Source organism: Egretta garzetta, unplaced genomic scaffold (assembly GCF_000687185.1).
Source record: "Egretta garzetta isolate BGI_Z169 unplaced genomic scaffold, ASM68718v1 scaffold326, whole genome shotgun sequence".
Taxonomy (NCBI): Eukaryota; Metazoa; Chordata; class Aves; order Pelecaniformes; family Ardeidae; genus Egretta; species Egretta garzetta.
The window spans coordinates 1301743-1327872 of NW_009260026.1; the positions used below are offsets into that span (position 1 = coordinate 1301743).

Here is a 26130-nt window from a genome sequence, read left to right on the forward strand (position 1 = left end):
TGTCCAGCTTGAAGGCCTTAAACGACTGCCTTTGTGTGGTTGCGCTGGGTGGAGTCCCCCGCTCTTCTCCCCATTCCCTCAGCTCACACCCAGGCACACACCAAATCGGATATTGTCCAAGCACTCACTCCCTTCCTGTGGTTTGCCTTTATTTTTAGTTTGAGGACAGAGCGTGTTTACACAAAAGGGGGCTTCTCAGCAGGGCTTCCCACTGCCTTTTCTCCTTTCTTCTTATTTCTCTCTATTGCTGTGGCTTGCTCCCGCTCCGAGAGCTGGCCGGGCTCCTGCAGCCTGGAGCTGGGGCTGGAGATGCTGAGCAGTTCCAGCAGACAGGGAGTGCTCTGGGTTGCTTGTCCAGTTGCTGCCGTCCCTGCCTGCTCCTGCCTGCCTGCTCCTGCCTGCCTGCTCCTGCCAGGCTGCAGCATCCCTCTGCCTGGCCCCGAGGGCTTTTGCTCCTTTCTGCAGGCTGCCTGCAGGGTAGGGTGGGACTGGCTGGTTTTTTTGAGTTAATCCTAAATCCTTCCCTTGGCTCCAGCTGGCGCTTCCCCTGGGGATGGGTCACAGTCCCAGGCTGGGATCTTGGCCAGGGGTGGGCAGCGAGGAGAGGGGGTCCCTGTGCTGTCTGAAAACCAGCCTCTTTGAGCCGTCTCCGGCCGTTCACCTTAAAATTCAGTCCCACCTCCAGAAACGGAGACTCCCATGCTCCTTTCTCCGGATGGAAAACATCTGTATTCTTCTTCTCCCTGGGCACAGCTTACTGTTTTTTACCAAAACTAACACAGGTGAATTGAAATCAGGCAGTGCTCAACTTCTCAACCCATAGCCAAGACCCAGTGCTTGCTGCACAGCTGCACGGTAGCAATGCAGGGTTTTGCATTTTAATTTTGGAGGTCCATACCTTAAAATTAGCCTGAGTTATTTTGGGGGCAGCGGTGAATGTGAAGGAGAGGATGCTCCTCTCCGTGACCAGCTCCCCAAAACAGTATGAGAAACTTTTTGGCCTCTTCACGTCCCGAACGTTAGAGTCATGGAAAAAGAAGATAAGCCCGTCGTTAATGCCCACTCTTTTATTTTCCTAGCATATCTCTGCTAATTTTTGTGTGGGGTGACTCCCAAATACTCCCTTTCATTTAGGCGCCTGCTTTCCTGTTTTGGCTGTGGCTCTCAGGTGCCCTGCTGAAGCAGAGCAGCTGTGGCAGTGGGTCGGGGAAGGGGGGGAGTTACTGGGGGGAGAGCTGGTGTTAATTTGCACTTTGTTGGGAAGATGAAAGGAATCGCAACATGAGCAAAAGGGGCCTGACAACAGCCTCTTAAATGCTTGGGGGGAAAAAAATCCCTATTTTGTTAGGAATTCAGTAACTGGAGGGTGGGGGTCTGACCCCTGGGGGTCCCCAGGGCTGGGACCCTCTGTCCTGCAGCAGATGGTGTTATGTGTCCAGGGCTGAGCCCCTCTTGTCCCATCTGGGGAATCTGGGTAGTTCATTTCTCAGGGACACGGGGAGGCTTGAAAGGCGCGTTGCTGTCAGGGTGCTTCTGCTTGGGATTATTTTCCATGCAAACCACATCCTTTGTGCCACCCGCTTTGGCCTTAGCTTCCCCACGCTGCTCACACAGAGCTCAGAAAACCCATTTATTATCCTTTCTTCTTTCTCTGAGGATGAGTCCTTTGGAGGATTCATCCTCCTCAGCTGAGCCGGGGGAGCTGATGCTCTCCAGTGGGTACCGCTGGTGAGGAGCTGTGGGAGAGGAGCTTTGCCTGGGGCTGCTCCAGCAGACGGGGAACCTGCAATTGTTAAAGTGATTTATGCGTATCAACACTCCTGTGTTATAAAGATCCCTCAAACGGTGCCTCGGGGGCTTTGATGGATTGAATTAATTATATATATTCCCACATATTTAATAAGAAAGTGATCAAAGAGTCCTAATCAGGGGTTTTTGCTTGGCTCTGGATTGTTTTATTTTATTTTTGGGCACGAGGGGTGTGCCCCAATTTCATAAGAGGGGGTGCAGGAAGGATGTGTGTGTCAGAAGATGATCTGCAGCTAATCCCAGAGGCTTTATCCAGGCTGATTGCTGACTTCCTGGCCTGAGACACATCTGGAAACTGGCATCAAATTCCAAGTAGAAATCACCGAGTGAGCGGCAGCAGAAAAAAATCCCCACTTTGCTACCGAACAAGGTAGACACCGTGGTGAATAAAAGCAGGAGGCTGCTAATACGCTCTTTATTTATTAAAAAACACGGGATTGCTTTCCCCAGGTTTTTCCAATTATAGTGCATTGAATGGCCCTGACATCACTCTTGAGCGGGGGCCAGCCTATTCAACAGTCTGGCGAAGACATTTATTAACTGGTTACCTGCCAATTGTCTGGGCTAGGAGCTGTGGGACAGATGTGTTTTGAAAAGTGATAACATTGTTAGGGGCCTTATTTAGATAGCGAGCGGAAAGCTACACCACTCTGTCCAGGCTCTCTGAAGTAGGTATTTAAAGCAGTTTATTTAAAAAAAAAAAAAAAAAAAAATTTTGTAATCAAGTTAAAACGTAGCTCTGCTAGGGATTTGCACCACTGCAGCTGCAGCCAGGGCAAATTACCAGTATAGCCAATGCATGGGTATACTGAAGACGGCTACTGTGCAGTGACCAACACAACCACCAACTTGCTGCTGGAGTTTACAAAAATCCTGAACAGAAGCTTCAAGAGATACAAACTACCCGCCCCAGCAATGGCTAAATTAGATCCCCACTTTCACTGTTCATTCTTACGCTGCTGATCAAAGAGAAATTATTTCTGAGAAAGAAGATGGAGGAATCAGATGATGATGATGATGATGATATTTGTATACCTGGTGAAATTTAATTTTAGTGCCTCTTCCTTTGTGGCTTTGGGGAGAGGACTCTTGTTCCATTTGTTGTCAATTAAACAGCAGTTAAATGGATTCAGCCTAGCAAGAAAGCTAAGCCCTGCTGTGAGGAGACACGTCTTAGGAGCTCACCAGGGTGTAACATGATAAATGTTTTAAAAAAAAAAAAAAAAAAAAAATTGGTTGAGATGTAACTTTGCTGCATGGTTCCACTCTGCCGCCCTGTTTGTAGGTAGGTTTTCCCAGTGTCTCCTCGCTGGAGGACACCTGGCAGTGGGACTTTGTTGAGGAGCAGCAGCCTCGCCTGTTGGCGAATGCTCGGGGTGTTGGTACGGCTGCCGGGGCTGGTGTCCCTGTGCCCCCGCTCCACCAAGGCCAGGGTGGTTTTCTGAGCTCACCGCCCTGAAGCATCTCCCAGGAGGTGGGTAAGGAGGAGGGGAGGAGAGCTCAGGGCCTGTGGTCCCTGCCCTCCTGCACCCCCCCGGCTGCACTGGGGGTGCCACATGCATCTAAGCTGCTCCTAAAAATTCCCAGTGATGGACCCTCTGCTGCGTCCTTGGGGACCCTGCTCCAGTCACAGCTATCTCAGGCTAACCCCCACTTCCTGCAGCCAAACCCCGCCACAGCTTTGGGTCTCTCAAGGGCTTGGGAGCCAGCTGGTGTCCCTCCTTTCTGCATTAAACCACCTTGCTTGAAAGACCTTTTGTGCTCCTCTCCAGTCTTCTCTTCTCCAGGCTGTGCCATCCGAGCAGCCACGGGGGGCATGGGAACGAGCTGCCCTCTGCAGCATGCTGCTGAGGAGGAGGAGGGTCCTGCCCTCATTTAACACCCTAAAACATTGCACGGTGCTGTCAGGGCTGGGCTGGCCCAGGTCCATCCCTGGAGCAGAAGAGGGTTTGCTGAGGTCGTTACAGGTTTAAACTTCCTTAATAGGTAATACTGCTCCTGATTTATACAGAAGATTTTGTAGGTTGATTTAACCTTTAATTTCTTTGCTGTTTCCCTGCGAGGCAATGCTAAGCTCATCTTCCTAGAGCTTGTAAATAAATCCCCAAATACCTCAGCTGGCTTTGTTCCCTGCTAGACGTTGCCTTCATGTGGGCTTTTCCCACCCGCTGCCCCCCATAAAACCTCCCGTGCAGGCTCTCCATTCAGCAGCAACTTGTTTAATGCTAGAGACCTAATAAAACCGACTGGCTCGAGGAAGATCTGTATCATCCCATAATCTCTCTCCATTGCTGTGTTTAAACGGGACAGCTTTATTTAATTGCATTGATTTTTTTTTTCTCTCTTTTTTTGGTGCCACTACATAATTGTTTTCAAACGATGGAGATATTTTACCTCCTCTTTTTTTCATTCCCCCAGTGTTTAATACCAGTCACAGTTCAGCTGTGCCCTGAATCAGCTTTCCTTATTTAAGGATTTAATTTATGAAGATAATTTCTAGATATTAGATTCTTTCTCCAGCCGCTTCACTTCTAGTTTGCATTCCTCTCCTAGGCTAAAGAGAAAACTTTGCGTGGGACATGGGTCCTTATCTACTGCTCGTCATCTTCTCTGCTGGCTCGTGTAAACAATTTTTGGCCTTTTTTGGCTGTAGGTAGGAGGTTTTAGCCTGGTTGTGCCTTCACTGGCCTGAGTCATGGCCTACTGGTTCCTGCTGGTTTTCTTTTCTACTCAAAGGGGAAATGCATTTATTGAAAAATGTGATTTTGTTGGGGAAAATGTATCACCTGATTTAAACCGAATTCAACGAATAGTTTCAAACAAACAAACAAACAAATCCTTCTAGGAGACAACATCTTGCTCAATATTTCAAAAGTCAAACACTGTTTGATTTCCAGTTTGATTTGCAGTCTGAAACTAGACTCAAAGCTGAAGCTGCGTGTGTTGTATGGAGGGTAATGAGAACCTCCCCAAACCAAAATCAAACTGTTGTTTTGGACACAGAATCAAAAAATCAACAAACGGAATAGTTTTCTTTTGAAATACCATTGTCATCTGGGTAATATATTCATAACTTGGAAGTACGGGATGCTCTAGTCATGACTATGGCAGAAGACTCTGTAGACCATGGCAGAAGACTCTGTAGACCATGGCAGGGTCTGGTGGATTATGTTACATTTTCTTTTGAAAGATGGGGATCTGATGGACATGAATTGGGCTTTGACCCAAGAAATACACGGAGCAGCTCCGGGTTAGAAAGGAGGTCATTCCAATGAGTCCAAAGGATGTGTGTCATCACTGCTGCTGCTCAACTGCCGTTCATTTTCCTCTAATTGTTGTGCCTTGGCTCAGCCTAAATTCTCATTTCTCAAGGCTGGGGTTTTTCGTCAGAGAAGCTCTGCAGAGCCTCCCACAACCGGGGACTCTGGGCATGACTTCCAAGAAATACCGCTCCGTAATTAATAATGATATCCCATTGATGCAAACTATTTTCCTAGAAAAAGGCTGAAGCAAGGGACGTTTTACTTCTCACCCTCTTTGTAATGAATAAAACCATTTCCACTGGTTGGTTTGAATACCGCTGAACAAGCCAGGTAATGGATACCACATAAAAAAATAAAATAGTAATGGAAGGATTTTTTTATATTACAGCAGGTCTGGTGCTTAGCATTAAGTAATATAAAACACAAGTGGACTTCATAAAGTTGAAATACCCATGTTAAAAATCTCTTCCCTTTTTCTCCTAACCAAAACTTCAGATTTTCCACCTGCAGAAAATAGCCATTTTTTGGCTTTTTTGCAAAAAATAATTAAACCTCACCAACCTGTAGAGACAGAATAAGTGCCAAACTGCTCTACAAGCTACTTCCATAGGCACATTCCTGACTTTTCCTTTATTTAAGCAGTGCCAAGGCCCTGGGCTTTTGTGGTGAGGAGCTGCATGTGTGGGTGCTTTCGGGCTCAGTGCGTGCTCTTGTGTACGACAGTGGTTTTCCACTTCTTCATCCTCCTGAGAAGCCGAGGTGGAGATAAAGCAGGCACACGGGGACTTGGGCAGAAGTTAGAGTTTCCTTCCACCCAGCCCAGTCCTGCAGGAGATGAGAGGTGGCTGGGGAGAGCTCGGGGGGAGTGTAGGCTGCTTCATGATTTGAGAGAGGTGACAGCATCCCTCAAATGAAAGTTGCCCCATTAGCTAAATACAAACGTTGGAGACAGGTTTAAGCAGCTCCCTTTGTTTATTCTGCTTTTTGTGCTATTTTTAGCTGTTGGCCAGCACCTGTTATTGCAGGTCTGATGGCTGTAGGGAGAGGAGGATGCTCATGACCTGATGGCTCTCGTGGCTGGGATGCTCCACGAGGAGATCGGGGATGGAGTGTGAGTGCATTTACTGGGAGTGCATATATCAGAGGGGGAGGATGCAAGTACTTGGGTTTGTCACGTATGTGAAGGAGTGGTGGTCCCCGAGTGGGTTTTTTGCAGGTTTCCTCAAAGAGGTCACCTCCCAGCACTTCTGCCCTAGGCTTTCTTGCTCACTCGAGGGTTTTCAGTGTACAAATCCCATGCTCCTCCGTACCTCCCGTAACACAGCAGACCATTGCACCAGCCGGTGTTAAACCTCTTTCCAAGAGCATCCTGCAGCAGGCCAGGCTGCAGGGCACGCTGCTGAAACCCCGAGCTACTTGAGAAGAGGTCGCCTGCTGCGTCCGGAGACTTCGGAGAAGAGCAAGACAAGTGAGTGCTTCCCCTCGACAGCACTGTCTGTCTCCACGCTGGCTAATTTGTCTGCTTGACTGAGAAATATTTATGCATGGGGGGTGATTCATGGCCCTCCAGCAAGGTTGCTGGCAGCTGTTGGCATGATGCCTGTCTCCATGCTGGTCAAAGTGTGATCTAAATATCCCATTTTTGCCCCTGCAGGTGGTGGCTGGGATGGACATGTGTGGTGGAGGGTGATTTTCGGGAGAGGGTTAATGGTGGGATCCCTCGGAGCCCGTGGCAGCAGGAAGCCGTATTGTGTGTTGACTTTAAACAGGAGGTTTGGGAGATCAGCTCTGGAGCAGAAAACAGGGGCTCGGGAGGAACAAACACTCGCTGCTTCAGAAGGGCGGCGATTTCCTTTTGGGTAAACACGTCATTAATCTCAGGGAGCACATTCTTTTCCATCAAAAGATAAGGGATTCAAGTTGCCTTTCTCAGGGCTTGGCTGTTTTAGATTGTTTTAACTGTGGCTTTCACTCCTTCAATTACAGACTTTACATAATCTCTCATTTTGGGTTTGCCGGGCTTATTATGGGTGCAGAGAAAGTCTTGGGCAAGGGAACTCCTTTCCTTCTTTCTTTAAAATTGCTCTGATCCTTCTTCCCCCACCCTCGTCTTGCCAATTCTTTTTTTTTTTTTCCACTAAAACCTGTCTATTTTTTGCTACTTGCAGCTCTGACGAATTTGAAATGTAAGCGTGCTGTTTGTCCTAATTTATAAAATCATGTCCCTAGTGCTAATGATAAAATATGAGCTTATTTGTTCACCAGCAGTGAAAAAATAGCAATGGGCTCCTCTCCTTGCCCTGGGCTGCCTCTTGCTGCTCAGTGTTGGTTTGGCGTTTTGGAGGACGCCACTTGCTGTGGCCAGAGATGCTGGCTATGGCACCCAGCACTTAATTTTCAGCTGGCACCATGGAGGCGGTCTGGGATCACTCTGAGCTCTTTTGATAGCAAACGTGTTTAACTGGGATTTAGGGGTGAAATTACAGAGGTGCCTTCCTATTCTTCCCTCCTCTTCTTCCCCGTACTTTGTGCTTAGGGCTGCCAGCAGCGGCATGGGCTGGAGTGGGGGAGAGCAGGAGCTGGGGAGCTCCCGCATCCCCCCCCCTCAGTGCCCTGGCAGCCGGAGCAGATGCCCTGCAGCCTTTCTGCACTGGTCTGTCAGCATGGCCAGGTGCCGTCGTGCTAATTGAGTAATAGCTGTGGTTTTATCACTGCATAATCATTGACCTGCATGTATTCAACACAAAAATTCCTCTCTATTTTTTCCCCTCGCCTCGTTTAAGACTCCCAAAGCAGAAATAGTGAGGCTGTGGGAGCTGTCAGCAGGTACGACGTGGTGCTGAGGACTGAGACAATCCCAAGGCCCGATGTCATTTGTCACATATGGAGGGTGAATCTGCAGGGACAGATATCAGAAGTCTTGTCTTTGCTCTTTTCCATCTGGGCTGGGCTGCATGTGCCCCATCTCCAGCCGCGGAGCTGTGCTGCTACCCACAAATCCAGCACGGAGCAGACGTGCTCCTGGCTCCTAGAAAGTGTGCACTGATCCATGCTGACTCAGGTGGCCCACGCCTTGCACTGGGGCTGCAGAAAAGGGTTTGGTGAATGTGGTCCCCTGAGTAGATGAGTCCAGGGATGGCTGTCAGGGGACAGGGACATTGATCTCTTTAGTCCATCCCATCCTCCTCCAGCTCTGCTCTCCTGCCGCTCTTCTCTTTTCCTTCTGTTTCTTCCCAGTCTTCCAGCCAAACCTTGTATATCCAAAGGTGAAGCAGGAGATATCCTGGAAGATGTTAAAACATTTTTGTATCCCTGTACAAGTTCAGAGGAGGTTATGTTTATTCTCTGTACCTGCCAACGCAGCTCTGTCTTTTAATGCGCTTCACTTTCACGACTAACCAGTTACCCATCTCTTAGAGGACTGGGACTTGCTGGTGAAAACCTTTTCATGGATCTCACAAGCTGAGTGTCAGCCCGCAGCAGGCTGAGCAGCGGACTAGTAGCATGGAAAAAACCCACCATACTGTCCTCTGTCCACCTCCAGCGCTGCTTCCCTCTCACTGTTTTCCTTCCCAACCTTTCTGCATTTTTCTGGTACATCTCTGCCTCCACCTGCCCTGTGCCAGGCTGGCAGCAGTAAGGCAACACCTGGGAGTAGTGATGGTAGTGTTGGACTTGTCTGGGAAAAAAAATACTGGGAGGGCCTCGGGAGCTGGAGCTGGGCGGTTACAATGCTTGGAAGAGCACTGGAAATGTGATTGTTAATGTCGGTGTTAAACAAGCCCAAACACAGGAAGCCAAGCGTGTGCACGGAGGGGTGTGGAGGGATGGGGCTTGCGACTGCACCGCTTTGATTGATTTATTTTTTTATCCTGTTGGGAAAGGTGATTCAACCATTATTCATGACCCCTGTGCCCTCTTCATGCCTCTTTGAAGATGCCAATATGCTGGAGAGGTGCACAGTTTTCAGTGACCTTCCTTGGGTGTGCTGTGTGGCATTGCTGGGCTGTAGTTGTGGTCAGCCAGACGAATGTCGATCTCCGGCACGTGCAAGCACCCCCTTTGCTGGGGGGAAGCCCAGAGCCATCCAGGCCATGGCTGCGTCAGCGCAGAGCATCGTTCAGAGCTGTTGTGTCAGAGGATCCTGTGCTGCTTGTTGCCTCAAATTAAATTTCAGTGTTTGCATAGCAAGGGGGGAACACAAAGATAGAAAGACTGTGGAGTTTGGATGACATTCATGGCTTTGTGTCCTTCTCCTCACATCCACAGTTTCAATGTGGATGGTTAATCCTGCGTATCTGCAGTTGCACACTGAGATGCTGAAAACCCTATTGCTGGCGGTGGTTTGGCATCAAAATGTTGCTTCATTAAAGCCAGGCATGCCTGACTTTCCCTTGGCAAGTGAAGATGCTGTTCTTGTGTGATAGGCTATGGGTAGTAAGTATGTTTTGGTGAGCTTGGTGACCATGGGACCATCCGTGGATGAACTTCTGCAGGCAGGGGAAGAATTAGTATTGCAAGGGCATTTGGAGGGAGAATTTCACTCCTTCCCTGCTGTAAAGCACTTTGACCTATGTAGAATTAATTTGGTTTAGGCTACCCAACAGTCATTTGACAGACCACAACTTCTGAAAGTTGCCAACCCAACAGGGCTTGACTTGCCCATTGAGGAATTAACAGCTCAGAAGTCCTGGGCTTGTACCTTGCCCTCGGCTAAGAGTTTGGAGGAGGAAGCATGTGGCTGGTGAGGAGTGAAACTTTATCTTCTTGCAGAGGTGTGTGTTCAGGTGAGGATGGCAGCTGTGGGACCAGGCTGTGAGAACCATTCCTGTTTTCTCCACATTGGTGTGCCTGGGTATCTCCAGCACCCACACCAGGACCTCTCTCTGGGCGTGTGCTTGGACTGGTGTCCAAGGGGAATGACTGGATTTCGCAGCTTATGCCAGAAGGGTTTAGAGATGGAAGAAGAAATGGCAAAGAGAGAGATAGGAGATAATTATGCCAAGGATATATAATTACTGTTTGGCTCTCCATGTCTTACTTCACACAGGATCCTGAAAATGCTGGGGTCAGACCTGGAAATGTGCTGCAAGACAAACACTTCCAGCTGTTCCTCCAAAAGCAAATCTCAGCAAGTACCTTCCAGGCAGGAACGTGCAGGCTCACTTATTTAGGAAAATAAAAAAATCTCACCATTTCAAGCCTTCAGCATTCACCTTCGTAATTAAAATCTCTAATCACAAGCAGAGCGCAATACGTGACCGTCTTCTGGGAGCTGTTTCTTAAGGTGGTTTTCCATTTTTGCATCATTTAGCCCCTGCCTCAGTGCCAGGGTTTACTTAACCTTAAGCTTGTGAACAGGCTTATTGAATTTGGCCAAGACTTGACTAATCTGTAATGAGCTCCAGGTTGCCTGGAACTTGGCAGCGCTGTTGTCCTCCCTGCCGTTGCATAATGCCCTGACCCCGCGTAACCACGGCTTCGCCTCGCGCCCCTTCTCCAACCTCCTCGAGTCCCACTCTGAAACCCCGGGCTTCACGGAGGGGCTGCCTGCTAAGGGGTGTCCCAAGTGCCAAAAAATTCCTCAGCTGCTTTCATCCTCTTCCACAGGGCAAGATGTGGGAGAAAGTGCAAGAAAAGCTCAAGCGTGGAAACCAGCTGGGGCAGAGGGGGGATGCAGCGGTGGCAAACAGGCGAAGGCTGGTACCTCCTCCAAGGCATCTGTGGTGGCCAGGGGGACATGAGAATCCTGGCCATCTTCCTCCTCCTCTTCTGCCCTCTTTGGGCTGATGTGCAGCCCCCTGTGGTCCTCCTGCACTTGTGAATGGAGGATGCTCATCCTGGAAGCTTTTCTACTTGAAGCTTGCTAGGTGGTTTATATTGTTTATTACATATTTTAATAAGGGCAACTGGAAGGACTTAATTTGTCAAAAATCACAGGAATAATTCAGATGTTGCTTGAAGTAAATTTTTTCCCCCTGTTGTTTATTTACTTCAGCTCAACCACTTGAGAAACCCATTATTTGCCTGCTCCCTATTGAGTATCTAATGATGAAAATAAATCGTTACCACTCTTTATTGTGCATTTCCCATAAGGATGACATGGCACAGAGAAGGAACTGGATTCTTTTCCTTCTAACATGACACTGGGAAGGTTGTTTATAGCACTTCAGCTCCAGCCCTCTGCAAGCCAGCTGAGAGCAGGATCATTAAACGCAGGATTTAGAGGTTGTGGGGCTGCATAAATTAATTGAGAGCAAAATTTGTCAGACAAACATTTTGTAATGAGTGAGGAGGGAGGAATCTAGCTTGGATCTCATGTACCCAGCAGTAAGCTGGAGGAAAAGATCCTCGTACCAAAAAAAAAAAAAAAATCTTGCCTTGTTTGGAGATCAGAGAGCCAAATATAGACCCTATCGCGTTTCCTTCCCTCCTCCTTCCGAAGCTCGTCCTTTTGAAGTGCACTTTCAATGGGATGTGGATAATTGACTCCGTGAACAACTGACCGAGTGCTCTGTTGGTTTAACCGATTGGTCTCAGTTGCTGATTCCTGTTTTGTTTTGGATGATTTTCAGCCCAATTGCCCCGTCAGCTACAATTAGTCCCATTAATATGACAGCTGAAAGGTCACAGATGACTCGCTCCGGTTGCAGGCATGAGGGCAGCCAGGAGATGCTCACAGCGTGCTGCTCTCAGCTCCGCGGTCGTGTGCCCATAGCTTACTTAAATCGATGGCGATGGCAAATCCTGGTGTAAAACCAATCAAAAGGGACATGAGATCAGCTTCGCGGGAGGGTGATTGACTGAGAAATGAGGTTGCAATAAGAAGTAACATTTGGATGAACTTTTCTTTAATTAGACAAGCAAGCTCCTGGTTCTGTATAAAGGGGAAATGTGGAATGGCTGGGCTTCCTCTCGCCCGCTAGAGCCACGAGGAAAGGAAGCAGAAGTGGGATAGAGCTGCAGGCGCATCCTGTGGCTCTTTCAACAAATCCATGGATGTCATTTTCTGTGGTTGCAGTGACATCTGCCATGGTTTCGGGCTTTGTCTCTTCCACCCAGGAGTTACATGTAGGGGAATAAAGTAGGAAAGGGAACAGCAGACAAACGGGTGAAGCACAAGGGGTTGTGTGGCATCTTAAGATTAATAGGGGTCAGATGCACACAGGTGCAGGTCAGACGTTGGGCTCATGGGTCTCTCAGTCTCTCTTTGGTCATGGTATGGCCAAAACAGTATCACAGAATATGTAGTCTGGTTGTATACTTGGCCTTTTGTATGAGAAAGGAGATATAAGGCACATAGATCAGTCCATCACTGAATTATATAGCCCCAAAATCTGTGTGGAAGACCCTGATTGGAGATGGTTCACTCAAAAAGCAGGATCCTGTGCCTGGTGAGGTTCTACAAGGGTCTGGTCTTGGTTTGGTGCTATTTAGTGTTTTTCTTAACTGCTTGGATGATAGAAAAGAGAAGATTCAGGTTCAATTTGCAGATGACCCCCAGCTGGGAAGGGCTCACAGCAGTCTGGCTGAGAAGGTCAGACTTCCAGCTGACCTTGCACAAGCTGGGAAAGTGGCATGAAAAGGACAATTTGTGTTTTGATGGAGGCAAATATATGGTTTTACAGCCTGGCAGAAACCATCGACTGTGCAGTGCAGGGTGGGGACTGTTTCCAGTAGGTGAAAGGATGCTATTAAAATATGCAAATAGCTTATGGATCAGGCATGAAACAGCATCAAGAACTTCAAACAGGGTGATTTTGGTTAGACAGTAGGGGAAACTTAAATGATAAAGACAGGAAAATATGAGAGTAAACCATCAAGAGAGGCTAGAGTCCACTTCACAGGAGAAAGTTGTGGTCAATGGAGTTAAATCCAGTTGGTGGCCAGTCACAAGCAGTGTCCCCCAGGGCTCAGTTCTAGGGCCAGTCTTGTTTAATATTTTTATCAACGACCTGGACGAGGGCATTGAGTGTACCTTCAGTAAGTTTGCAGATGACACCAAACTGAGTGGGAGTGTCGATCTGCTCGAGGGGAGGAGGGCTTTGCAGAAGGTCCTGGACAGCCTGGATCGATGGGCTGAGGCCAACTACATGATGTTCAACAAGGCCAAGTGCTGGGTCCTGCACTTTGGTCACAACAACCCTGTGCAACACTACAGGCTTGGGGAAGAGTGGCTGGAAAGTTGCCTGGTGGAAAAAGACCTGGGGGTACTGGTTGACAGCCGGCTGAATATGAGCCAGCAGTGTGCCCAGGTGGCCAAGAATGCCAACAGCGCCCTGGCTTGTATCAGGAATGGTGTGGCCAGCAGGAGTAGGGAAGTAATTGTCCCCCTGTACTCAGCACTGATGAGGCCGCACCTTGAATACCGTGTTCAGTTTTGGGCCTCTCACTACAAGAAAGACGTTGCGTTGCTGTAACGTGTCCAGAGGAGAGCAACGAAGCTGGCAAGGGGTCTGGAGCACAAGGCTGATGAGGAGCGGTTGAGGGAACTGCGGTTCTTTAGTCTGGAGAAGAGGAGGCTGAGGGGAGACCTTATCACCCTCTACAACTACCTGAAAGGAGGGGGGAGCCAGGTGGGGGTCGGCCTATTCTCCCTGGTGACAGACGATAGGACGAGGGGAAATGGTCTGAAGTTGTGCCAGGGCAGGTTTAGGTTAGACATTAGGAAAAATTTCTTCACAGAAAGGGTTGTCAGGCTCTGGAACAGGCTGCCCAGGGAAGTGGTCGAGTCCCCATCCCTGGAGGTATTTAAAAGCCGGGTAGATGAGGTGCTTAGGGACATGGTTTGGTGGTGGGATGGTAGTGTTAGGGTAACGGTTGAACTTGATGGTCTTAAAGGTCTTTTCCAACCTAAACGATTTTATTCTATTCTATTCTATTTTTAAGACTCAGTGGGGCAAACTTTTGTCAAAAGTGACATAGATATATGTGATGCTGCCACTGCAATGCACAGATTGGAGAAGGTCTGCAGATCTTGGGGCGAGATGAATATTTTGCCCAGTCCTCTTGTTTTACTAATGGAACATGAACATTTCTATGAGGAGCACATACTTTGTGAAAAATCCCTTGGCCAGGGACTGAATTTTTCCCTGAGCAGTTTGGTGGGAGCTTTGCAGCCAGCCCACGTGACGGTCGTGGGCACGAATTCCAGTTGAAGGAGCTCAGGTCTGGTCTTGCGGGAATGTACAGCCTACACAAATCCCCCTTTATTTCTCCAGAAGCTGCACTTTCTGCAGACATCTGTAAGGTCCAGAGGTCAGCGTGTTGTGCTGAGCTTATTCCCTTTAAATCTCGTCTGGGACTTGTTCCTAGTGAAGATAGCTGGTGCTTTTAAAAAGCCTAGCAGCAGGAGACCTCTTCTATCAGTGTGTTTCCATCCATGTTTGGGCAACACAATGAATGCAGATGTAGTAGGAAACTTTTGATTATCTATAGGATTTTTCTGTGGCAACTTCAAAGCTCTGTGGTTAGTTATATTCTGAGTCTTTAAATGGATATGTCTTGCGTTCAGAGCCTGATTTAATTTTCCGGTTTAATCTATTGTCCAAACTTCATTAATGTTGTCTTTGAGGCATGGGACAGCTTTGATGGAGTCTTTTTTTAATTTCTGGCCATCACCCTGTGCAGCCATAAACAACATCCTGCCTGCTAATGAGAAAATTCAAGTTATTGCAGTCACATGTCTTGTGGAAATAGATTGTAGAGGCAGGAGGAAAAAAGGAACTGACTTTGCTCACCTCCCACCCCCAGCAGGCACGAGCATTTGAGTTACTGACAGGGACGAGAAGTTTCCACAGATTAAGATACTCCATTAAAAAGCAGTGTCGCCTTTTGAAAATGAAATTATTAATTTCATAGATGTATAGTTAATTCCTTAACGTGCTTTTATGAGTTATTTTTTCTATCTATAAGCTTCTAAAACCTTTTGTAATTCATACCCTAATGGCACATCAGCAGTTGGGCTCAACTATTCCTAACAAACCAAGGTTTGTAGAAGAATTGACCTGTCCTTCCAGTGTGAAGTGAGAGAGCAGAATCCTCCATCACACCCCCAGTAAGCCGGTTGCATGACATTGATATCCTACACATTGCTTTCCCCTCTCTCCCATCTTCTGTAAAACTTTTTGTTTGGAAAGTAAAACTTGTGTATGTATGACCTTGGAAAGACTTGGCAGAAGTCAGTGCAGGGAGCAGGGCACAGCCCAAGGTCTTGGCATTTGCTCCTTGGTGCACCATGAAAAACAGCTGGAGAAGATTTGGGAGGGGGGTGGCTGGTCGTGATGCACAGCCCCACATTTAGCCCTAGTTTGGAGATGATAGTGCAGCAGCAGGAGAGCAATGGCATCAGGAGGGTAAGAGCACAGTGCGGCAGCGGGCAGTTTTAGAGCCACCTTATTCCTTCTCTGCTGGGAAACCCATCCTGTATGAGAGAGCCCACCCTGCAATAAACTGGCTTTATTGGCTCTGGGCGCATCAGGTTATGAATGGGGTGTCTTGGTGGCAGCTTCACAGTATGGGCACATCTCAGGTCTTGTCTGTGCAGGAGCTTGACTGGCAGGAACACAGAATTGGGATATGGTGTGAGGGCTTGCTCAGGGACGCAGTTGTCTTATGGCAACACAGTTTTGCTCTGTTTGGAAAGAGAATTAAAGTGGCATGGATCAATGAGTATAAATATCAGCTGATCCTTGCAGCCGGTTTTCCTCCGTGGGCAGGTGTTACAGGAAGATGTCCTGCTTGCTCACAGGCAGGACTTGGTGTGATCCCTGTCCTGCCTTGGCAAGAGCCGCCCAGCCTGGAGGAGCTTCTCAATGTGCTGGCCTGCACTGCTGCACCTTTCCCTGGCATTTGCACCCTCATAACCACACTGACCTCTTCTCTGCCTTCTCCCCCCACCAAATAAGTTGACTTTCATCCTTTCAAACTATCCCTGGAAAGAGCTGCTGCTGCCATGTGTGCTTAGAGGATGGGTGGTTGCCGAGAGCAGGCTGGAGGGTCTCCTGCAGTCTGAGGTTCTTCTCTCTCCCTCCTTGTTTTTGCAGAGCATGGCTTTGTTGGCTACTCCGAAGAGCTTATGTTCAACAACACGCTGCCAGACTACAGCCAGGGGGAGTCCTTCTTCACTGTTTTTGGAGTGTTTTTCCCAGCTGCCACAGGTGCCATACCCGCTGTCCCTCCGCAGTCACATCTCGGAGGTGAGCAGAAGCAAGGGGAGTTCCTCTGGGCTGCGAGGCGAGCGGTACTGTGCTTGGCCATAGAAGACTCATGTGGTCAATTCAAAATGTTCAGGCTTTCCTTCAGCATCTCAAATTTTGCACACTCCTGTCCTGTTCATTTGCATGTGCTCTTCTGTCTCTGTGGTCAGAAACTGCCGGTCAGCTTCATGGGTTGATGTGGTGGTGTAAATCCCTCCCTGCCAAGGACAAGGCTCAGGCACTGATCTTGGCCAATGCTGTCAGGCCACAAGGTATCAAGCCTTTGTAAAAGAGCTGATCACGATTTATCGTATTAGATAACCCTTTGACTTGATTGCACTGGGAGGGTGGGAAGAGCACAGGAGGACTTTCCCTCCATCCATACCACGGGTAGGTGGCCGAGCTTGGCTGATGCCATCACTCATGATGCTGACCCACCACTCTCCGCACGGTGTCATGGATGCATCTTTGCATGTCAGCAGAGCTCATGCTTATGAGCTTAATTGGATGCTTTCATGTTATTCATTCCCCTAATTTACCAGGAATATCCATGTCTCCTTTCCAAATCTGGCAGTCTCCAGTGGGAACAAAATAACTATCAATTGGAATTACAATACCTTTTGTTGATGGTGGGGTTTTTGAGCTATAAAAAGTACCGATTATAAGCAGTTTCCATAGCAATGAATCCTTGGATTACAGAATGAATTTTCAGAGGATTAGCTCTAAGCAACTCACTGGAAGTTGCTTGCAGAATTGCTGCGGTACAGGGAGGCAAACTAAAGGGTTTTGTGAAACAGATGGAACTGGAGGAATGGTCTGGTAGCAGAAGTCACTTTGTCAGGTGCGCCTAGTGCAGGACTTAAAATTTTCCTTTGGAATCCTCTCTCCCAGCATATCAGGCTGGCTATTGCCTCTGATTAGACTTTCCCCTGGAAAACTCACCTGCCTGAACTATTGGCACCATGGAGAAATTGGCTTCTGCCCTCTTTTTTGTCCTTTCTGGGTGGCCCAAGCTAGTCCCCCAGCCAAAGAAAGAGACTTTCCTTGTGAGTCCTATCTGATGCAGGAAAGCAACTTTTTCCAGCTCCCTGCTTATAGAAGAAGGAATAGTTATGACAAAGCTGGGCAGAAAATTACTGTGATTAACCATATTAAATGGTTCTTCATCACTGCTAATGCTTGGCTGCTAGGAAGAAGGCCAAAGCTAATAGATATAATTTATTTAAAGCCCTGGCAGCCTGTTGCTTTGCTAGTTAGCAGTAGGGATACCAGTAGTAATGTTAAACATTCTCTGAAAACACAGTTTGGGCTGATGTATAATTACTTTGGTTGCTGCACAGCTTTTTCATGTGTTCTTTTTAATTGCTTGGTTATTTACAGGATTTAAATGAATCTTTCAGAGTAGCAGGGCCAGTGGTACCATATAACATTGCTATTGCTCCTGTTACTGCTGTTTGTAGCACTGTGGAGTTCAGGAGCCTCGTAAAACATGGGATTGTATTCGATGCTCTACATGGAAGAACTTGTCACCTGATTAAGAAGTTTTTAGGGTGGGAGTCAAGACTTCTCTGCTGCAGATCCCAAGTGGGGAGCCCAGAGCAACTTCAGAAATGCTGGAATAAAGCTCACATCTCCTAGGGCTGGGGCAATGAGTGAGGGCTGCAGTTGCCCCACGTCCTGCCTGATCCACGCTGGCTTAGCTCGCCTCCTCCCCCGTGACGGGGGTGCGATGCCAGGGCTGCAGAGGGGACCCCAGGTTCCTTGGGGTCCCAGGTGCTGGAGCAGAGCTGCTTCCCACCACATTGCAGGCGCTTCCTGGACACAGTCCCAGCCCCGCCAGCAGGATAGGCGGTCCACAAGATTGGAGATGACATTTCAGGGGTGGGTTTGGCTTTGGCATTAATAGCAGGCTGGAGAGATGCAATTAGGATTGCCAGAGCCTTTGATGCAGGACAAGGAAGCCTGATGCAGATTGCGAGCGAGCGTCAGTGTTGGTGCTCAGCACCTCTGCGTGAAAAGGAATGGCAGGGATGTCCAAACGTCACTCCCAGGCTGTCACCTCCAGCCTGTACTCCTGCTCCTGCCCAGCACCATCCCCAAGGGGGGTACCTGCCTCTGCTGGGAGAGTAACCCAGCCAAAGCACTGGAAGCAAAATCCTTTGCATTAAGATGCATCAGAAATTTGGGGAGAGTTTCAGTGAAACAATATCTAAGGGTCCAGGGTTCATGTCCCTGTTTGGGCACCACAGGCGATAAAATGGCCTCAAGTTGTGCCAGCAGAGGTTTAGATTGGACAATAGGAAAAATTTCTTCATCAAAAGGGTTGTCAGGCACTGGAATGGGCTGCCCAGGGGAGTGGTGGAGTCCCCATCCCTGGAGGTATTTAAAAGCCGGGCACATGTGGTACTTAGGGACATGGTTTGGTGGTGGGATGGCAGGGTTAGGGTAACGGTTGGACTTGGTGATCTTAAAGGTCTTTTCCAACCTAAACCATTCTATGATTTTAATACGTTGTTTAGTTTTAAGGGGTTACTTCAAGACAGTTTGAAACATTTCTGTGACCCACAGCAATGTTCTGTTTATCTTTTATTATTAAACCTTGTGTTTACTCTTTTTAATTTTTAGCATATGCTAGTTTACAATCTAAGATGATGTTCCGATAACAAAGTTTTTAAAAAAAAAATGTTTAGGAAATTGTGAAATGAGATGTTTGGGCCTTTCTGAGATGAAAAGTTCCCCTTTGAAGTGAAACTATTTTGATCTCTTCAGAATAAGCTCTTTATTCACCCTCCAGAATGGTTATCTGAATTCAGCTGATGTAAGTTCAGTCTCTGGGAGGTATGGAAAAGTGGTTTTAAGTTGCCTATTTCCACCAGAAATAGCAGTGAAACTGAAACTGCAGAAATACAGGCTGGTAAGCAAAGAGGGGCAGCTGCTTTAGGAAAGGAGAGTGGAACCTGCAGGGAGACCCTCACTGGGACCGAATGGGCAGGAGGAGCCACTGCCTTGGCCAGGGCAGTGCGGCCAAGGATGGTCGGCCCAGCCTTTTGTGGGCCGCTAGCAATGTGCTGCCTTCTACAAGCACTTTCCTTTGATCGTTTTGCTGTGGGTCTGGTTGCTTTCTCCGTTTCTCTATATTTTATTGGTATGAGTCCAGGTACGTGAGTGAAGTTATCCCAATTTTACAGTTGAGCGGTGTTAAGCAGAGGCCGGTCCATTTGCTTCCTAGGTAACAGCTGTTTAAACCATTTCAGCTGGATGTGCGGTGCAACCGGCCTTATTTCCCCAAGTTTGTAATTTAATAATAAAGTAGCTGCGCAATCCAAAACACACATCTAGAGCTGGCCTAAATGTGAGTGCATGGGCATGGAAGACTCAGATTTGCCAGCTTCAGTCAAAAAGACTAACATGCTCGCTACAGAAGAAGTGAGAATGTTGTTCTTCTGTGTGTTTGTAAATACCTTCTTTATGCACGTGTTCTGCTGCCACGTCGTGGTACACAAACACTCCGCTACCCAGCTAACCAGGGCTTTGCACGGGGAAGGAGTCTCGGGAGCTGCCTGCCCATGGTCAACCCCTAGGACCGCACAGCGACAGTAGCAGCAGCAGCCATGCAACCATCGGTGCAGCTTTAAGATGAAGTTAGGCATCGTTTCTGTTGTGCAGAGAATGTTCTCCTTTTTCTACTAAATCCCCAAGGTTTTCCGTCTAACGAAAGAAGTGTGTTGTCATGTGATACAAGACAGTAAGACGATGTTTGAAGTGGCGTTCATGGAAAATATCATTGTGCTGAAACCAGTTCTGAAATAAACCATATCTGGCACTTGCAAAATGACAGCAAATAGATTTAGAAGTTTTGGGCTAAGTTATCTGATGATGTAAACTGGCACAACTCCATTGAAGTCTATGGAGAGGTGCCATCTTACATCAGTGGAGAATTTGGCCCTTTTAAAAAATTAGCTACAATTCTTATCTAAGATTTTCCATTCATCTCTCGGGTGAAGGAAAAAAAAAATCCCTTTTATGCTTTATAGTAAATTTGTTGGAAAAGGCAATGGGTGTTCACAAGCAGTCCTATCTACAGCTATAAAACATAGCTGGTAGAGTTAGAAACTGGAGCTGGTGGAGCTGATGGTTGTGTCTAATGTACAATGTAGGTGGTCCCCTTGTGCACATATCCACTGCCTGGATGATGCCCAGGACAGGATTACGCTGGGAATAGCAGCAATGTACAGACTGTCTCAGCCATAATTTCCTGGCTGAGTTGACTGTGTTTTCATGCTTCCTTGTCCAGAAGCTTTGTCATTATCTGCTGCTCTCTGAGATAATAGCCAGTGTGGAAAATCCAGCCTGCTATCTCACTTAAACAGAGAGGTGAATAATTTTCTCTGTGGACAATCTGCAGATACGACTGCTTGAGTTCAGTAGGGATTGGCCATTTCCCTAGGGACAGGTCTGTGTCTGCAGGAAGGAACGTCCCAACTCCTCTACATCATTGAATTTTATGTGCAAGTGTGGGATTTTTCTTCTCTTGAGTAGCGAGAGTCTCTGGAAAGGCTGTTTTTGGCTACTTGCAAGACAGACCAGTTCTCTGGCAGAGGGTGACTGAGGCTATGGATGGTGGAGATTGTTTTAAGTTTTTTTGAAAATTAATCAGGTTGTCCTTTCATTGAAAAATGGGGTGGTTAGTCCGCTGCTCACAAAAGACCTTCTCAGTACTGCTCTTTGGCAGCTGTCATCCCGTCTGGAAAATTACTTTTTGGGTGGTGGCGGAGAGGTGGCTTTAGCATTGTCCATACTTCTGTACTTCCAGTTTGTCCATCCTTCTGTACTGGTCAGGTCTGAGGCATAGTTGCAGCATGGAGGAGATGGCTTTGGCCTCAGTGGCTAAGAATATCCATGTTGGTTCCTTCTGCGGTGGCCTTGCCCTTTGGCAGTAGAAGTCATGAGACTCTGGTGACCTCCTGGGGGTGCTGATGGAAGCTAATGGTGTGCACTGACCTGGGCCTGACCCTGGTCGCTGCTGGGCAGGAGGTCAGTCATCGATCTCAAGATCTCGTTTCTGTGGGCTCTGGCAGGTCATCTCCTGGCTGCTCCTGAATATGCGTGGGTCTGTGAGAGGGAGGTGATGAGGTGGCCTGGGCTGTGCAGTCATCACTGCACAGATGACTCACATGGCTTCAGCTTTTTTCATATTCAGTCCAGAAAATGCCATTTTGGTGTTTCCCCAGCGCTTTGCTGAGGTAGGAGTTTGGATGAGGAAGAGGTGAGTCAAGCTCAATCTGGGAGATTTAGAGATGGTGCCAGATGTTTGGGAAACATAGCCAAGATGCACATGAGACTAAAAGCTTTACTTCCGACAATATTTTGCTCTCTTTGGAAGAAAAAATTCAAAGTATTCTCAGTTTTCTGCTTTGCCCCTGAATTGCAAAGTCACCAAAGAGTGCTTCATAGCAGCTTCATTTAGCATGATATTTGTGACCATTTCCATGGATTTCTGCCTTCCTAACTTTTCTCACCTCCAGCTAAGCCTATTGTGTAGCTGTTTAAAAGGAGCAGTGCTTGAACAGGGCTTGGAAGCTTTATCTGGGGAAAAGCACACCAGTTGACAGGCTTTCAGCAGTGCTGTTCAGAAGTACATCCATGGAATAGTCTTCCAGGAGAAAATTAAGAGCTCATTTTGATTTGTAATGTTTTCGGTATGGTGTCAAGGATTCAAATCTGTTCTGAATCTGGAAGCCAGCTCTTCCAGGAGCTGAGGAATGCCAGGAGTCCATGGGGACTTGTTGGGGCTCTGGCTCTGTGGCAGAGAGGAGAACAGAAAAAAATGGCTGCTGGGTGGGATGATCAAGGGGGGAAAAAAAAGATGATCAAGGAAAAAATATTAATAATAAATAAATAAAGCCCTGCATGCTTAGCCGATGTGTTTGGCAACATGTGAATGCCTTGTGCTCATTAGCGTGCTATTATCGCGGCAGCACAGCGAGGAAAGGAAATGTTATGTTTCTCATCTAGCAGATGGGGAGATGGAGCTATGAAGACACGCAGCAAAGTCTAGGATGGAGCAGGGAGATGAGCCCCTGTTTCCCTATTAGCAATCCAACCATTGCTCCCTGTTGGCAGTCCATGGGTGGCCATGCAAGGTCTGTAGGGAAGGCACCCACCCAACTGAGCTGGTTATGTCCTCTTTACCCTGGGGTTTGTCCCATGGCTCCTGTCTACCCTCTGCCTTGGGAGAAAATCCTCCCAAGAAGCAGTTGGTGTTTAGGCTTTAAAATGCAATGGGTTGTTGCTGATTTAGAGCTGTAGTCACTCAGATTTGCAGCCTCAGAGACTGACTTTGTCATCCTCGTGCCCTCTGAAAATGAGGAATGACTGCTGGACTTGGCAGCCGAGTGGCAGACCGACGTGCGGTCGGTCCCCTGCTGCTGGGGCTGGCAGATGCTGCGAGCGCCGTGGCGTTGGCCTCCTCCTCCTCATTGTTGTTCTGCAGTGATCTCACCCTGGCTCCCAGGGACCGTCCCATGAGCCCTGCTGGCTGGCACCTGGCCCACATGTCCTTATGAAGATGTTAGTCTGACAGCCAAAGATGGGACAGTGTCTTAAAGAGGCTCTTCTGTCTCGCCTTCAAATCGTCCAAATTCTCATCAGGATTCTAAATCACAGATTATTTTTTTTTTTTTTTAATAGCAGATATCTGAAGCCTTCTGGGAAAAGCTTTGGGATAATTTGGTGAAAAAAGTTGTGTTTTCTTGCCAAGTCTGTGTGACTCCTTCTTCAACAGTGGGCAAAGTCTCATAACCCATTTGTACCTCAGGTTCCTAGCCTCAACGTGGAGATCCTTTGCTCCATCCTGTTTCCCTTCCTTGTGTCTTTAGATGGTAATTTTTTAGGCTAAGGACTCTCCCTGATTGTACAATACCCTGTACTCTGCCCTAAAATAACAGCTCAGTACTTTATTCTTAGTCCTACCACGCGTTTTCTACGTGACGCTGGGGCAGTCGCTTGCCCTCTCAGCGCTTCTGTTTTCCTATCTGCAAAGTGGAGATAATGCCTACTGCCAAAGCAGATCCCTTGGCTGGAAGGTGCCACCTACGTGCTGAGCACTGCTATTCCCTCTGCTAAATGTGCATGTGATCATCATTAAGCATGGACAGGACAGGCTGTTTTGTAATGGCGGTTGTCCCCCGTGAATGCAGGGACCTATAATGGATCTGGTCTGCGGGGGTAGTACCACCTGCTGAATGCGCCGTCGTGATGAACGGTAGCATTTTTCTTCTCAACAATTGGACAGCACAGTCTTCTGTGAGGTTTGTGTTAAGATAAGATGGGGTTTGTTCAGATTTCTGCTTTTTTTTTTTTCCTGCCCTCCTTCCCCCCCAGCATTGTTCAAACTGGACAAAGGGTTCTTTGTAGATGTGTTAGTGATGGCTTGCTTCTGTTAAAGACATGAACAGATTCTTACCAAGCAATCGATGGGAGCCAGTATTTGTGTATGTGGAAGTGCAATGAAGTGATATAGTCACTGTTCTGAAGCAATCAGTTAGCCAATTGATTAACTTATATGGCGTATTATAATATGTATTATATATGCTATAACCTAGATTAACTCTAAATTGTGTTTATGTCTACAAAATGCAGGTGTGATGGCTGGGTTCAATATGAGCGGAGATCTCCAGAAGCCTGCTACCAACATCCCCCTTGGGTCTCTGGCCGCTATTGGCACCTCGTAAGTCATAGATTGGGGAAAATTTACTCTTCGGAGACTGCCCTGGATGTGACCAATCCATTTCATATTCCCATCAACCTTTTATTACTCAGCCATCTGGAAAATTAAATTCTGGCTCTCATTCAGATTATCATCCATTACCACCACCTACTCTGGGTGGGTTAGAGAAGAGGTTCATTAGTGCCAATGCAATCAGTCCTTCCTCCACTGGGTGGGATGTGTGCTGGTGCTAGAGCGGTTGTGCTGCTGCAGCCTGGCTGTCCCAGAGCGGGATGCAAAGTTCTTGACTGCTGTTGATTTCAAAGTGCTTTCTTTTTCTATTTAAATAGACAATATGAAAAATACAAAATATAAAAAAATATAGTTTTTTATTATTGGGAAAGTGGGGCCAAGACAGGTGAGATGACCTACCCACCTGCAAGGCCAGGGGAATGCGGGAACCCTGCATCCCTGAGCAGTGCCCTCTCCTGGGAAATGCAGCTTTCCAGGAGTAAAATACTGTTCTATATTAGAGAAAACCTCAGCAGGTTTTCTTGCCTGCTTTCATTGCCACCTAAATTGCTTTTGAAATTATTACTTTTAATTGTGTACCAAGGTTCAGGCAAAAAGGAAGGATCTTCAGCGTTTAGAGGGATTCCTTCTGAAATTGGTGCTTGTTTTCAGTGAAGGGATCCCACAGGACACAGAAGTATCACAGATGGATGGACTGTGGTCATAGGACTGTGGTCATAGGACAAGGGGAAATGGTCTGAAGTTGTGCCAGGGCAGGTTTAGGCTAGACATTAGGAAAAATTTCTTCACAGAAAGGGTTGTCAGGCTCTGGAATGGGCTGCCCAGGGAGGTGGTTGAGTCCCCATCCCTGGAGGTATTTTAAAGAAGGGTAGGTGAGGTGCTTAGGGACATGGTTTAGTGGTGGGATGGCAGTGCAGGTTAATGGTTGGACGTGATGATCTTAAAGGTCTTTTCCAACCTAGACGATTCTATGATTCTATGATTCACATCTCTGCTGTCTGGGCTTTGCAGACAGAGTAGCTTATCCCTCCACCTGAGTACTGGAAAGGCCAGAGACACCAGGGGAGGATCATGACTGAGGGTGTAGAGCAGGCTGGCTGCGGTGTTTAACGTTACTGCCAGATGAGGGGAGCAGTGTACCTGCAGAACCATAGAATCATAGAACAGTTTGGGTTGGAAGAGAACTTTAAGGGTCATCTGGTCCAACCCCCTGCAATGAGCAGGGACATCTTCAGCCGGATCAGGGTGCTCACAGCCCCATCCAACCTGACCTGGAATGTTTCCAGGGATGGGGCATCTACCACCTCTCTGGGCAACCCTTGCCAGCGTTTCACCACTCTCCTTGTAAAAAAATTTCTTCCTTATATCTAGTCTGAACCTACCTTCTTTTAGTTTAAAACCATTAGCCCTTGTCCTGTCGCTACAGGCCCTACTAAAAAGTCTGTCCCCAGGACTGGGTTATTCCCCCCATGCACACATTAAGAGTGCAGGTCGCTTCCCCTCAGGGTTACCCTGTGGTCATGCTGCAGCTGTCCCTGGTACATTGTAGTGGGTAAGTAACACGGACCGGTGTTAAATTTAGCCCTGAGGCTAAATCATGCAGGAACACCCCATGCAGAGTGATTGAAGACCCAGCTTGCGGGTGCTTGGCCATCTCCTGGCTCTGCTGATGGACCGAATTCTCAATAGTCTTGTCTTGCTGGAAGAAAATAGTTTGTTTTTATTGTTTGCAGGTGGTTTCTGTACATGGTCTTTGTTTTCTTGCTGGGAGCCATTTGTACCCGTCAGTCGCTCCGCTATGACTTCATGATAGCAGAGAAGGTAACTTGTTCAAATAACCCAGCGTGGGTTTATATAATGGTGCTTTCGGGTTGCCATCTGCCTTACTGAATGCTTGAATGTCCCAAGAGTCTGAGGAATTTGGGTTCTCATCCCTCATTGAAATTCAGGGGGATTTCCCCATTGTAAATCCCAGTGTACAATTGATTTGAATAGCTTTGCATTCACCAGCATATCCAGTAATGCTGAATCTTGGCATAATCACCCGGCAATAGCTTTAAGAGCTAAAGTATGCTAATGTGGTCTAATGATAAATGCTGTATTTTATTCAATGTATCCT

General features: G+C 47.5%; 1 protein-coding gene across 1 annotated transcript in view; it reads left to right on the forward strand.

Annotated features, from left to right (window-relative positions):
* SLC12A8 (solute carrier family 12 member 8) overlaps positions 1 to 26130 on the forward strand; it is a 59220-nt gene that overhangs the window by 17361 nt on the left and 15729 nt on the right. The window contains exons 6-8 of the mRNA XM_009640859.2: positions 16118 to 16231; positions 23912 to 23999; positions 25745 to 25832. Coding sequence (XP_009639154.1) covers positions 16118 to 16231; positions 23912 to 23999; positions 25745 to 25832 — 290 coding nt within the window. The remainder of the gene's footprint in view (positions 1 to 16117; positions 16232 to 23911; positions 24000 to 25744; positions 25833 to 26130) is intronic.